The sequence below is a fragment of the Miniopterus natalensis genome, chromosome 9 (assembly GCF_054644295.1).
Source record: "Miniopterus natalensis isolate mMinNat1 chromosome 9, mMinNat1.hap1, whole genome shotgun sequence".
In the NCBI taxonomy this organism is placed as follows: domain Eukaryota; kingdom Metazoa; phylum Chordata; class Mammalia; order Chiroptera; family Miniopteridae; genus Miniopterus; species Miniopterus natalensis.
Window position 1 is genome coordinate 79,798,177 of NC_142089.1, and position 13,381 is coordinate 79,811,557.

General features: G+C 53.8%; 1 protein-coding gene across 4 annotated transcripts in view; it reads left to right on the forward strand.

Annotated features, from left to right (window-relative positions):
- DUSP22 (dual specificity phosphatase 22) overlaps window positions 1-8,645 on the forward strand; it is a 54,881-nt gene extending 46,236 nt beyond the window's left edge. For 3 of the 4 annotated variants that reach the window (XM_087820688.1, XM_087820690.1, XM_087820691.1), the window contains 3 exons: window positions 3,257-3,331; window positions 5,654-5,825; window positions 6,269-6,755. In XM_087820688.1, coding sequence (XP_087676814.1) covers window positions 3,257-3,331; window positions 5,654-5,825; window positions 6,269-6,451 — 430 coding nt within the window. In that variant the 3' untranslated portion in view covers window positions 6,452-6,755. Of the gene's footprint in view, window positions 1-3,256; window positions 3,332-5,653; window positions 5,826-6,268; window positions 6,756-8,181 lie in introns of those variants that run through there. The other variant, XM_087820689.1, reaches the window with a different exon arrangement.
- Window positions 8,646-13,381: the final 4,736 nt, after the last annotated feature.

The following is a 13,381-nucleotide window of genomic DNA, read 5'->3' on the forward strand; positions in this document are numbered from 1 at the left end:
GTCTTGCCTAGGAGAGAATGTCTCCCACGGGTCTTTGCATGGAAGCAAAGGTACAGTGAGGAGCAGGAATGGGGAACCTGTGCTTATGGAAATAGCTTGTGGTCCAGTGGTGCCTCAGGCTGTGCTTCTGCTTCACGTCGGAGGGTTGAGCAATATCAGGACCAGAGTTGTGGGTATTTCCCACTGTGGAGGAGGGAGTTTAGTGGCCAGGGCTTGGGCTTATGTCATTGGCTTCCCTGGAAATAACCCCACTTCCAACAGTGAGCACGCCTGCCTCTGGCTTTTCTTGGAAAAGGCATTTCTAGGAATGCCTGCCTGCCTGGCTTCGTGCCCAGTGTGTTATGAGCCAGTTTCATGGCAGGGCTCCAAGTGGCCCTTGGTTGGCATCATTTTGCTCCTGGGCCGTGTGCCCTAGGCTCTGCAGGGTGCACAGGAGCCATCGTGGGCTCGCCCTGCACTTGCACTAGATGCCCTCAGAGCTGGAGAAGCAGGGGTCTGGTGGGTGCAGAGTAGGGGCATGTCCTCGGCCCCTCAGCTACTTCACGCCCTGTCTCTGGGCTCGCCCAAGCTTAGATTTGCCCTGTGACCACCCCCACACCCCACACACACTTACTCTGCGATGTGACCAGGCCGATGCTTGAACCCAGGTGCACCCCACGATATTTAAGACCCAGGTTCCATTGTGCTTGTAGTTTGGGACACACAGGTGTAAAAACCAGACATAAGAAGGTGCTCCCGCTCCGAAGTTTCAGTAAAAGGATTTGCTTATAATCTTTGCAAGGTCTTGGTGATGGCCACCACACCGACCATGTCCCCAGACAGCAAGGCCTGCCTGCCGGGCGGAGCACTGTTAATGGTGTGACTGGACGGCCGTGCAGTGCTCCGAGGCGAGGCGATGTGATCTGTGCACTTACTTAGACCGTTGTCCTTTATTCTTCGGTGTGCTCTTCTCTTTCTGGTGGCTTTGTTCTCCCCGCCCGTCCTGTCTCAGATGCAGCTCTCCACAGAGGACAGGCGGGAGCTCAGGCTGCAGCCTGGAGGGTTTCTCCGGCTCCCCTGGATGCCCCCTCTGGCCGGCTTGGTGACAGACATGTGCTCCCACTGCACCCTCAGCCGCTGGCCTCCAGTCGGGTGGGCCTGGGGCCTGGGCTGCGCGTCCGGGCCGGATCTAGTCAGACCTGCCTCCGCCTGGCCTCTCTGCCATATGCAGTTACCTCCAGGGAAGAACTAGCGCACTGTGTAAGCCACAGAGCCAACTGCAGACTTTTAAGTTATGAAGACATTTATTTACTTAACTCCTGGACCAAGAAGCCTGAAGGTGGATGCTCCCAGGCCTGGGCAGGAGCACCCTGGTGCCCGCCTGTCCCTCTTGCTGCCTTTCCGCCGCGAGAGCCGTCCCTTGTGGTCCCAGGCGTTTGATGCAGTTCTAAGCACATTCTTACATCCAGTGCCTGGGCAGGAAACCTGGCGCAGAGATCACTTTCCTTTCATTAAGAGGGGGAGACCTTCCCCGAAGTCCCCACTACAAGTTCTCCCTCCACTTCTCTGACCAGAACTGGAGGGAAAAGGGGGTTCTGAGACTGTGCACTTTGCTGCCCAGGTCAGGTCAGTGCAGCCAAAGATGTTCCACCACCTGCAGAACCAGAGGGTTCGCTGCCCGTTCTCCATGGCTGGGAAAACTGAGCACCAAGCCCTCGCCTGCCTGCAGTGCCTGGCTTCGGGCTGGGATCCTGCGGTCCCGTCAGCCCATGCCCACACCCCCTCCACTCAGCGTCATGACTCCATACCCGCTCTGAGGACTCTCAGTACCAACACTTGATGTCAAGATTCTGACAGGAATCTTTCCTTGCCCGCTTTGCACCAAGCTGATCTTTGGAGTAGAGTTGCAATGCCCTGAGTCACTTTGCAGATTTACACCTGTGAGCATTCGTCCCTGGAAATTTAACAGAAGCATGCCTTGCACAGCTCTGGTGATCAGGTGAGAACCTGGAGCCTTTGACTTGGGCCCTAGGACTTTCCTCGGGTGGCAACATCGCGCTTGTGTTTGCTGAAAGGTATGGGCCTGAATGCATGCTCTTGCACTGCCCACCTGTCCTCATCATCTGGGCACCTGCACTAGTTCATAGAGCTTCCTCTGCAGTCAGTGCCTGGCTGCACTCATGGTGCCGCAGCTGGGTTTCCAGACCCTACTAAATGCACTTGCCCTGTCACCCTCCTGAGACAGGCGACCTCGTGTGTGGCTGCTCATCTCCGAGTCTGCTGCAGCCCAGCAGAGTCCCTGGTGAGTAGCAGGCACTCAGTCAGAGCTTGCAGGGCGATGAATTCAGTCCATGGGCAGCGCTAGGGGTTTTGCTGCTTTATGAGCCATTCAAAGGTAGAGGTCACTGTAAAGCATTTAACCCTGTCGGTGCCCTTGGAGTGAATGCACCTAACCCACTGAGCCTCCCAGAGCCCAAGTGGAGCTGCTGCACACAGCTGAGGAGTGGCAGGAGAAAGGGCAACGGCAACATGAAGGCACAGAAGTAGGGATCATGGTCCGTTGCCATCAAGGACTGTAGAGTCTCTAAAGCATTTCGGCATGTAAGACACTATCCCACTTTACTGCTGAGGTGAAGGGAGCCAAGGGCTTTCCAAGGCCCCTCAGACCAAGATGCTGAGCGGGTCGGCGTTGGAGCTGCAGTTGTCATTTCCACGCAACTCTTCTCTTCCACGCATACAGGACCTGCCCTCGTTGAGGAGGCCCGTGTGGAAGACTTCCTGGTTTTTCAGATGGTCAGAAGGAAACCAGCTTTTAGGACTTGGGGAGCCTGCGTGACATGGACACCTTCCTCATCAGAGTGGCTGTGGGGTTGCTGGTGTGGTGCTGAGTATCAGGGCCAGACTGACCACTGGTCAGGGGTAGCAGAGAAACTCCGAGCAGCCCAGAGGTGGGCAGCCTCCCAGGCCTCTGCGCTCCCAGGCCTCAACCCCCCCAGGCCTCAGGCCCCCATGCCGCAGTCCTCCCAGGCCTCAGTCCTCCCAGGCCTCAGCACCCCCAGGCCTCAGTCCTCCCAGGCCTCAGCCCCCCCAGGCCTCAGTCCTCCTAGGCCTCAGCCCCCTCAGGCCTCAGTCCCCCCAGGCCTCTGCTGTGCCGATGTGGAGGCAGCTCCACCCCACAGTGTGGCCAGGAAGACCTTTCTCACAAACCTCAGGTGGACTTATCTTTCGTCATGTGTTGAACAGACGTATGTCACTTCTCTCTTTTTTTTCCCCTCAGGACAAGACATTTCAAGGAGAGTATTAAATTCATTCACGAGTGTCGCCTCCGGGGAGAGGGCTGTCTTGTCCACTGGTACGTATGCCTCTTGCCTGCTAGCAGCTCAGCTGCTTGCTCAGCTGGGTCTCTCCTCAGGGCTTTACTGTGTGTGGTTAATTATCTTACCTCCTAATGTTTTCTCCAGTCTCAGAACCTCAAGCACATACCCCACCTGACCCTCCTGTTTGTTAGACACCATTGGCTTTTGTGGAAAAAGTCCTAAAACTTCATTTTCACTTAGGATTCCCATCTTTGCAGTAGGACTTCTGTGGGCTGTCAGGTGCCTGGACAGCAGGACCCTTCTTGGCACACCTCTGCTGTCTGCCAGAGCAGCCCCCACCAAGGGCATATACTGCAGGCTCGAGTCACGCCTGGGCCTCGGTGCCTTGGAGCGCTTCCTCCTGCAGGGCCATGACTGCGCGTGTGGGCAAAGCTGGGTTACTGTAGCACCAGAGAGACTGCTTCCTCCGTGTAGACTGGGGCTTTGCATGTGTTTGCTTTGAAAGGATCTGTCTGAATAGACTGAGAATTAAACAGTTACATACACCTCTCCACCTGGAGTCAGCTGTGCTCTCTGTGGATGTGGATACATGTATGTGTACATGCATACGTGTACATGCTGCAGAGGAAGGTGTCAGACCACGTGGAGCCAAGGCAGCACATGCCAAGCCTGGCACTCGGTGAGCCGCAGAGTGTCGGCTCTCATTTTATTTCCTCTAGTCTTCATTCCGATAGCATAACTTGCCTGCGTAGGGGGCAGCAGCCAGGTGTGGAGCCAGCACTTGGCCATCAGAGCGCAGCCTACAGGCCCCTCCCTGCCCTTGACCAGGCCTGATGCTGACCAGCAGTCTTGAGTCCCCAGTGAAGTGCTCTGGAAACACAAAATGGTGTCTTCAGGAGTGTCGCGCTGAGTTGGGCGCAGGCCTGGTGGTTGCAGGGGATCCATTGCATGGTATCCAGAGGGTCACTCATGGAAATTGTCATTTGTTCTAAGGACCAGGAACCCCTAATGGGGCAGCAGGGACACTAGATCATTTGATTGCTTAAAAAGGGTGTTCTACAGTTTTATAAAGTTCTTGAAATAGTGTGGTCATTTATTTTACCTTTTAAAAGAGTGGGATATGTTATAAATATAAATAGTGGGTTTCACAGCATCATTTCCATTTGCTCTAAAGCACTTTGGGGGTGTGGTTAGAGCCATATAAAGACAGGTTGAGCTTCCTCTACCTGGGCTCCTAGGGCTCAAGGGTTCCACTCAAGAGGGGATGTAGTTCTTCAAAGTTCACATTAGTTCTAGGATAAAGCCTTAGGGAGAGCCATCACTTCAAAGTGGTTTATTAGCATCATTACCAAACTGTTGTTATTTATATTTAACTATCTGTAGGTCTGATATTCTAGGAATTTCTATTTCATACAGTTGTGCAAATCTGAAGAGAGGCTTTTCTCAAAATGAGAAACGTGCTAAACTTCCCCATCCTAAACCGTTGCTACGACGCTCCAAGTCTGACACAGCATAGCCCTGCCTTGACCACCTGAATTTGCATATGCATTTAAAATCGGTCCCCTTACTCAGCCTGCCAGAGACACGTAACCCTTGCTGCCCGCAGAGCTACGCCTTGGCTGAATTTCAGGACGTGTTTATGTGTTCAGGAGCGCTGCTGGGTGGTGTCAGAGCGTGTGTGAGTGTGCTCGGTGATGCTCTGCCCGGTAGTGTCAGAGCACGTGTACATGTGCTCCGGTGCTCTGGTTGTGTCAGCATGTGTGCATGTGCTCCGGGTGCTCTGACTGGTTGTGTCAGAGCCTGTGTGCGTGTGCTCTAGGTGTTCGGCCTGGTTGTATCCAAAGGACACAAGGTATCGGGTAAGGCTCTGTATTTAATAGGTTTTCAAGTTATAGATGTAGCCCTCCCATATCCCTGAAAGTCAGATATTTTAAAAATGTAAAGCCTTCTACAGTGCTGCAGGTTATAAATGGACTTCTTGCCTGGATGCCAGACCCCTCAAGTTCCTTCAGTGTGGATGTGTTTAGTAATTTTATCTGTCTGGGGAAATGGGAACTATCTAAAGACGAGCTCAGGAGTGATAGCAAATCGTAGCACTGAATGGCCAGAGCCAGAGCCAGCAGGAAGTCTGTAAAACTGAGGCTAATACAGATGAGAATGCCTGAGGTTCTGGTGTAAGAGGGAGGAGGAGCTTGTGTGTTCTGAGTGATTTCCAAGTAACAAGCTTGCTGCCCACTCACAATCCAAGGCAGGAAGACTCTAAAATCAGGTCCACAGAGTTCCTTCCTCCAAATGGATCGGAAAAGACTGTGGACCCTAATCTTCCCCTCCCTCGTGGGTTCTCTTTGGCCCTGCAGCCTGGCCGGTGTCTCCAGGAGTGTGACTCTGGTGATTGCGTACATCATGACCGTCACGGACTTTGGCTGGGAGGATGCCCTGCACACCGTGCGTGCAGGGCGGTCCTGTGCCAACCCCAACCTGGGCTTCCAGAGGCAGCTCCAGGAGTTTGAGAAGCATGAAGTCCATCAGGTAACCATGCTCCGGGGACTCATGGTGTAGGCAGCAGGACCCAGGAAGGTGCTGCAGTCTTTTCATGCACCCCTAGAAGCATGGAGGTGAACGCTGGACAGGCCCACAGAGGACAGCTGGGCCAAGGGCTGCACCATACACTGAAGTCCTCCCTGGTTCCTAGTTCACCAGCCCTGGCCCCAGCCGATCACCCCCTACCATCTTCTAAGCCCCATGTGAGCTCCGTTTTCCCTCTGGGTCAAGTGCCGTGTTCTCGGCTTGGCTGGCTTTTGTGTCCTCCGGTCAAAACCCTAGAGAAGCAGGGACTTCTCTTGCTTGACCCTGGCTAGCCAACCACAGAGCCGTGACCCCCCCATCCCATTTACTTCCCAGTTTGTATGTAATGCGTCAACCTACATGCATGCAGGTGTGTGTGTGTGACATTTGCTTTCTTTCAACTCCAGTACCGGCAGTGGCTGAAGGAGGAGTATGGAGAGAGCCCTTTGAGGGATGCAGAAGAAGCCAGGAACATTCTGGGTAAATATAAAGAGCACGGGAGCACGGAGGCCCTGCCCGGCGCCTGGAGGGGGAGCAGCTTTCAGGCTCTGCCTCCTCTGGCCTACAGCAACTATACTACAGAGACCTAACGCTGCAACCCAGTGCCCACCTTTCTGCCAGGCGCCTTGTGTGCTGGGTGCCACCTCGCCTCGGAGGACAGGAAGGGAGGGTGGCGAAGAAGGTGGACCCAGGCTCTTACCCAGGACCTCCCCCAGCCCTGCCTCAGGTCCCTCTACTCTGTCCCCCAAAACTTGCTGCACTGTCTGGAGGCTGCCCACTGCCCACTGCCCACACCGCCGCACGCCTCTGTGCGGGTCATTGTGCTGTGTCTGTGTGCGTGTGTCTGTGTGTGTGCGTGTGTGCACGTGTGAGTGTGTGCATGTGTTGTGTCTGCGTGTGCATCTGCGTGTGTGTGTGCGCATCTGCGTGTGTGTGTGCGTCTGCGTGTGTGTGTGCGTGTGCGTCTGCGTGTGTGGGTGTGAGAGCAGTGTGGCTGTCACAGTCCACACTGCCAGGACTGCTGTTGCCACCTTTCCCCCGTCAAGCGCTGTGGATGAGGCTTTCATGTCGGCACCTGCAACACTGCTCAGCCAGAGCCTGTGCCTGTGAGCCCACGGAGAACCAGGGGCCAGGTGGCTGAACACAGGTGCCCCAGAACACAGGGCCATGGCAGGGCAGCAGGAGGCCAGACTCCGTCTGAGGGTGGCTCTGGGGCCTTGGACGGTGTGGCGGACGGTGCTCTGAGCATCGCCTAGACTTACTGATGGTGCACCAGTCCTGGGCTCCTGCTGCTTCAAGTCAGGTCCCCTTGCAGCCCATTGTGTCCCCAAGTTCTACATTGTGTTTGTTCCCTGTAGCACCCACTGCATTTTAGTCCCATGGCAGCACTACTAATTCAGCCATGTGCCCAGCATGCCCTGCCTTTCACTTCCAGTCCAGCTTCTCTTACTCCTGGCTACTGCTGTCTCACTCTGCAAGGGACCTCCTCCAGAGGCTTGCATGCACCTGTAGGTATTGGGAAGAAAGCACTTACTAGACACTGTAGCAGTTTGCATTTAAAAATGCATTTAAAAATGCAGTTATTAAGCACCTTGTGTATGCTGTGGATTTGATATTTGATCTCAGCTACCTCATTAAATGTTTTTTGAAAAGGTGTTTTTCGTGGTTCCAATCAACTCTGCCTTGTAGTTGAAAATGTTTGGTCGTGACTACTTTTGAAGCCAAAGGGGAGAGGGCCCGTATCATTGAGCTATTTAAAGTTTCTGATTTGGGCTCCAATAATGCTTTCTGGTGGGTAAAATTCCATATTCAGGCTGAGGCCAGCTGGTGGCCAAGTACCTGCATCTGCAACGGTTCTGTGCCCCTGGCCTTCTACTGGTCCCGATGGGCTATGGCAGAGCCATGGGATAGAAACCTATCCTCCCTCTCCCTGCAGAGGTGCTGCTCTCTGTTTCTCTGATTCGACCACACAAAGGGCCCCTGAGTAACAGGAGCGGTTTCCCATGCATTAGAGGGTGGGTCACATGTTAGGGGGTTCCGGAGAAGGACATCTCCTGACCCCATACTTGCACAGGCCCCAGATACACAGTGGGAACAGAAATGTGGCCACAGACTTACCCACATGCAGATGAAACAGTTCGCCTGTAAAGTACACTATTCCCTTAAACCAAAAAGACGTATAAATGTGTTAACCAGAAAAGTATTTAGGATGTCAGCTTGAATGTGAACTATGTGTACACTTGTGAACATCGCAATATACTCCTGTAGGAATTGAAGTGTTGCTTTAACCTCTGTTGCCAGCGATATTCTTTCTCCACAGCCACCCCAGGAGTCCTGAAGTACTGGGCCTTTCTCAGAAGACTGTAAGGTCCCTGAAGCCTGAGATAAAGCAAAGCCACGGAGTTTAGTCTGGTGCTGCCAAAAGAAAAGCAACCCAGAGTTTATTTTAAGTGTCCAGAACTGATTTGTGAGCTTGTCTGTTGTTTTAAACTGAGCACCTGTGTGATCGTGTTGTTACCTGCTGAGCACCAAGGATGCTCTGTAGCAAGAGGACATGTTTCTGCCTTAATTACGGTGACCTTAGTGCCTGTGTGGCAGCCTCGGGGTCCTGCCGCAAGGCCGCAGTTGCTGTTGTCATCCTGACTGCTGCTCATGGCAGCTGTGCCCCGTAAACGCTGCTCCAACCTCTCAGCTGGCATACCTCTTGGTGTCTTATCCTGGTTCGTGTTCTCCATGGTGGCATTTACCAACAGCTACACATTTTTGTTAATAAAAGGCAGCTTAGCCACATTAGCTCCGTGTGCAGAGCATCCTTCCTTAGCGGAGGCGTGGGCAACATGCCTTTCTGCCCGGGAGGGTCACAAAGCAGGTTCGGGGTCTGCTCCCCCAGCAGTGATGCTGGCTTTATTTTAGAGCTGTTTTCCGGGGGGGGAGGGGCAGCAGACATTAGGAAACATGAATTAATTTCTCCCTGGGAGAAAAGTCAGTCGTCCATGTGAGCAAGAAGAAGTTTGGAGACTGAGCTGTGCGCTGGCTGCACAGCATGGGAACTGAGTGTCCGGCAGCCTGGAGTGACCTCAATTCCCATGTGACTGGCCTGGGCCAGGAGCACTGCCACACGCTGCTGAACACAGCTTCTCGGATCCCATCTCATCTTCTAATGTGAAAAGCCGCACACTGGCTCAGAGCAGTTTAAGTAGACTTCCTACATTTTCCTTGTCTAAATCCGGAGTGGGCCTGGGAGGCTGTGGCCTGAACTACAGGCAGGTGACTGTGGACCCTGGACTAAAAGGGGCAGGCTTGCCATAGGTTCCAAGTTTCTGCTTCCATTGCCAGGAAGCTCCTGGCAGGGAACTGGGTGGCTGGGAGCTGTGTGGGCTGCTCTGGCAGCCCCTGGTGGTGAGATGCCATGGCATGGTTAGTTTGTGGTATATATGTTTATGCTCACTCCCGTTAAGGTAGTGTCAACTGTGCTTAGATGTCAGAGGCAGAAGAGGCCCCTTCTCGGGCTGTGACCAGACCAGGTGTTCAGGTGACACTTAAGATGCAAGCAGCAACCTCCTGCTGCCTGGGCCTGGGCGCTCCAGATGAGTTGGTCCAGGCCTGGCAAGTTTTCTAGGCTGTTTTTTCTGTGACTGACTTTTGCACATGGATCCTTTCTAGCCTGCAACTCAGAATCATGGCCTCCAGTGAAGACAGCTGGGCCACCTGCACTCACCTCCACTCCACTCAGGTGTCTGCTCGCTCACTGCACTCACCTCCACTCCATTCAGGTGTCTGCTCGCTCACTGCAATCACCTCCACTCCATTCAGGTGTCTGCTCGCTCACTGCACTCACCTCCACTCCATTCAGGTGTCTGCTCCCTCACTGCACTCACCTCCACTCCACTCAGGTGTCTGCTCCCTCACTGCACTCACCTCCACTCCACTCAGGTGTCTGCTCGCTCACTGCACTCACCTCCACTCCATTCAGGTGTCTGCTCGCTCACTGCACTCACCTCCACTCCATTCAGGTGTCTGCTCCCTCACTGCACTCACCTCCACTCCATTCAGGTGTCTGTTCCCTCACTGCACTCACCTCCACTCCACTCAGGTGTCTGCTCCCTCACTGCACTCACCTCCACTCCACTCAGGTGTCTGCTCCCTCACTGCACTCACCTCCACTCCACTCAGGTGTCTGCTCCCTCACTGCACTCACCTCCACTCCATTCAGGTGTCTGCTCGCTCACTGCACTCACCTCCACTCCATTCAGGTGTCTGCTCCCTCACTGCACTCACCTCCACTCCACTCAGGTGTCTGCTCGCTCACTGCACTCACCTCCACTCCACTCAGGTGTCTGCTCCCTCACTGCACTCACCTCCACTCCACTCAGGTGTCTGCTCCCTCACTGCACTCACCTCCACTCCATTCAGGTGTCTGCTTCCTCACTGCACTCACCTCCACTCCACTCAGGTGTCTGCTCCCTCACTGCACTCACCTCCACTCCATTCAGGTGTCTGCTCCCTCACTGCACTCACCTCCACTCCATTCAGGTGTCTGTTTCCTCACTGCACTCACCTCCACTCCACTCAGGTGTCTGTTTCCTCACTGCACTCACCTCCACTCCACTCAGGTGTCTGTTTCCTCACTGCACTCACCTCCACTCCACTCAGGTGTCTGTTTCCTCACTGCACTCACCTCCACTCCACTCAGGTGTCTGTTTCCTCACTGCACTCACCTCCACTCCATTCAGGTGTCTGTTTCCTCACTGCACTCACCTCCACTCCACTCAGGTGTCTGTTTCCTCACTGCACTCACCTCCACTCCACTCAGGTGTCTGCTCCCTCACTGCACTCACCTCCACTCCACTCAGGTGTCTGCTCCCTCACTGCACTCACCTCCACTCCACTCAGGTGTCTGCTCGCTCACTGCACTCACCTCCACTCCACTCAGGTGTCTGCTCCCTCACTGCACTCACCTCCACTCCACTCAGGTGTTCGCTGGTTCACTGTACTCACTGCATACCTGCCAGATGCACAGAGACTCCTGATTCTCAGAACTACTTGGTGGCTGGCAGTTCGGAAGACTGGACGTTACAGAGCAGGTCGTGAGGACTAGAGAGGTACTCCCAGTGCCATGTGTGGGACACGGAATGGAGAAACTCCATTCGTTTGGGGGGTGGGTAGGGTGCTCAGGAATTCATCTCAGAGTGATACCTCGTGTGAGACCTGAAGCATACATGCTGAAATTAGCTGGGCAGAATGGGAGAAGGGGAGTCCAGGCAGAGGCCAGTGGCACAGAGAACGCAGCTGTGGCACGTGGGCAGCCTGGCGAATGGTGCAGACACAGCAAAGGCTGCTCAGCCAAGCTGTTACTGTCAGCCCTTTGCTTACTCCCTGCTCTACAGCAACTGTTTCACTCCTTCCACCAGCCCAGGAGCCCACCAGGCTCAGAGGTCAGGTGCCTGCCAGCTTCCTGCAGCTCCCATTCCCTAGTTTGGAGCCTCGTGGCAGCATGGGTGTCACCCTGCAGATGGGGCACGAGGACAGGAGTGGCTGCTGAAGGTGCCAGGCAAGCAGGTGCCTCTGGTGGGTGGGTGGAGAATGGGCGTGTCCACCAGGTGGCCAGGCAGAGCCCTCCAGGTGATAGAAGGTGGCACCCTGAACAGGGTCAGGTGTGGAGATGAAGAGGCGCCATGGAGGCTGCTTGAGGAAGGTGGGAAGAGAGAAGAAAGCACTCTGTGGTGCCGACCGTGGCACAGAAGTGAGGGCCAGTGGCCTGGCGCTCTCTGGGGCTTGACCCCTCCCAGGGCTTTGGGCCAGGTTCACACGGCTTCTGCACTGCGCTAGTGCTGTGCAGGTCCTGCCATGCCGAGGTCACTGCCATGCCCGGGTCAGTCAGAGGGATGGCTGGGCCTCCCTGGTGCTCGTCCCTGGGTGTGGCCCAGCTTTTCGACCAGGTGTTCAAGCCTGTCCATGCACCAGAACAGACTCCCCAGAACCAGACTCGCGACAGTTAATGTAGAATTCAGATGTCCAACTTCTTAATTTATTGCGAAAGATAAAACATTAGCTTTATGGAGACTAACTTATCCCCTAGCCAAGCCGTCTCTCATCAAGATTTTTGGAAATCGACATATTGTACACCTTGAACTTACACAATGTTATGTCAGTTATGTGTGAATAAATCTGAAATTAAAGGAATGAAACATCTTTTAAAGTATAAAAAAAGATTTTTTGGAGGCCAGGTTAGTCACTAGGCCTTGTCCTGTGGGCCTGGGCAGGGAGCCGAGAGCCCGGGCGGGGGCATTCTGACCTGCACTTGCCTTTCCTGGGTGCCAGGCAGACCACCCTGTTGATATACTCTCTCTGCCCCTAGTGATTCTTTGACTTAAATCCCGTTTTTCAGAATAGCTTCATTAGCTTTGCTTGTCCGCACAACCCTCAACAGCATTTTTCTCTTCCACGAGGGTGGTTCCCACTAGCGGCTTTTTAAATGTTTCGGGTTCCGGTTCTCCAGTTTCCGCCTCAGCAGGGAAGCCCACTTGCAGCTTCCAGAGCACGTCACTCACACACACAGGCAGCCTGTGAATCTAGTGATCGGTGTGCATGAACAGCTGTTTATCATTTTTAGATTTTGTTTTAGAGAAATTCTTAACCCTCAGGGGGGTCCTGTCTGCAACATCAAGGGGCTCAGGTACCTGGGCTCCCAGGAAAACGTCAGAGCTGAGTTGGTCATACAGGCTGCTGTGCAGACCCGCCTCTAGTCACAGAAATGGGGAACCCTGCCAAACCCTGTGATCCCATAGACGACTCCTCCCATCCTGACTCGAGTTATTAATAATTTTATCAAGAATGTTCTTTCAACACGCTGTGTTTATATATGTATTTAACCAGAAATCACCAAGACTTCGGAGGGAAGTTCCTCTTCCCTTCCCTTTTTATTGCCCAGAGCAAGGGAGAAACGAGAATAAAAAGCTGCCTCTGCCTGGTCCTGGAGGCCTGAGCAGGCCCATCCCTTCTTAGGATCCAGGGGGCTCCTGGGCCTCAGGCTGGGGCTGTCACGTACTTGGAATCGGGTAGCACACCGGCCCTGTTTCATCACCCACAGAGATCTAGACGCTTTGCTCTCTTGTTCCCCTACTCCTGCTGGAGACCCGTGACTGTGACTGGGCATAATTATTTCAGCTAGTATCAAAATTAGTGTCTGTTTTGCAGTTTAGGCTTAACCACCTTAACAGGCATCTGACTAAAGGTTACAAGTGCTCTGTGTCTCTTTCCATTGGGGGAGGATTTCCAGCACATGTCTGAACATCTGCAGTTGGGGTCATTTGGGCCACAGAGCTCTATGCAAACTGCTGGTCATAAAGAGTTAGTGGTTCCTGAAGCTTCTAGTTCAGTTCATTAGAGTTGGTGTCAAAAGAGCTATTTTAGCAGGTGACTGAAAGTGCAGGCCGTGGATATTCTAATTGAGTGTGGTGTTGACTTTATTTAGGAGACTTTTTGTGTGGGATCTTTTGTACAGAGGCCTGTTTAAGAAA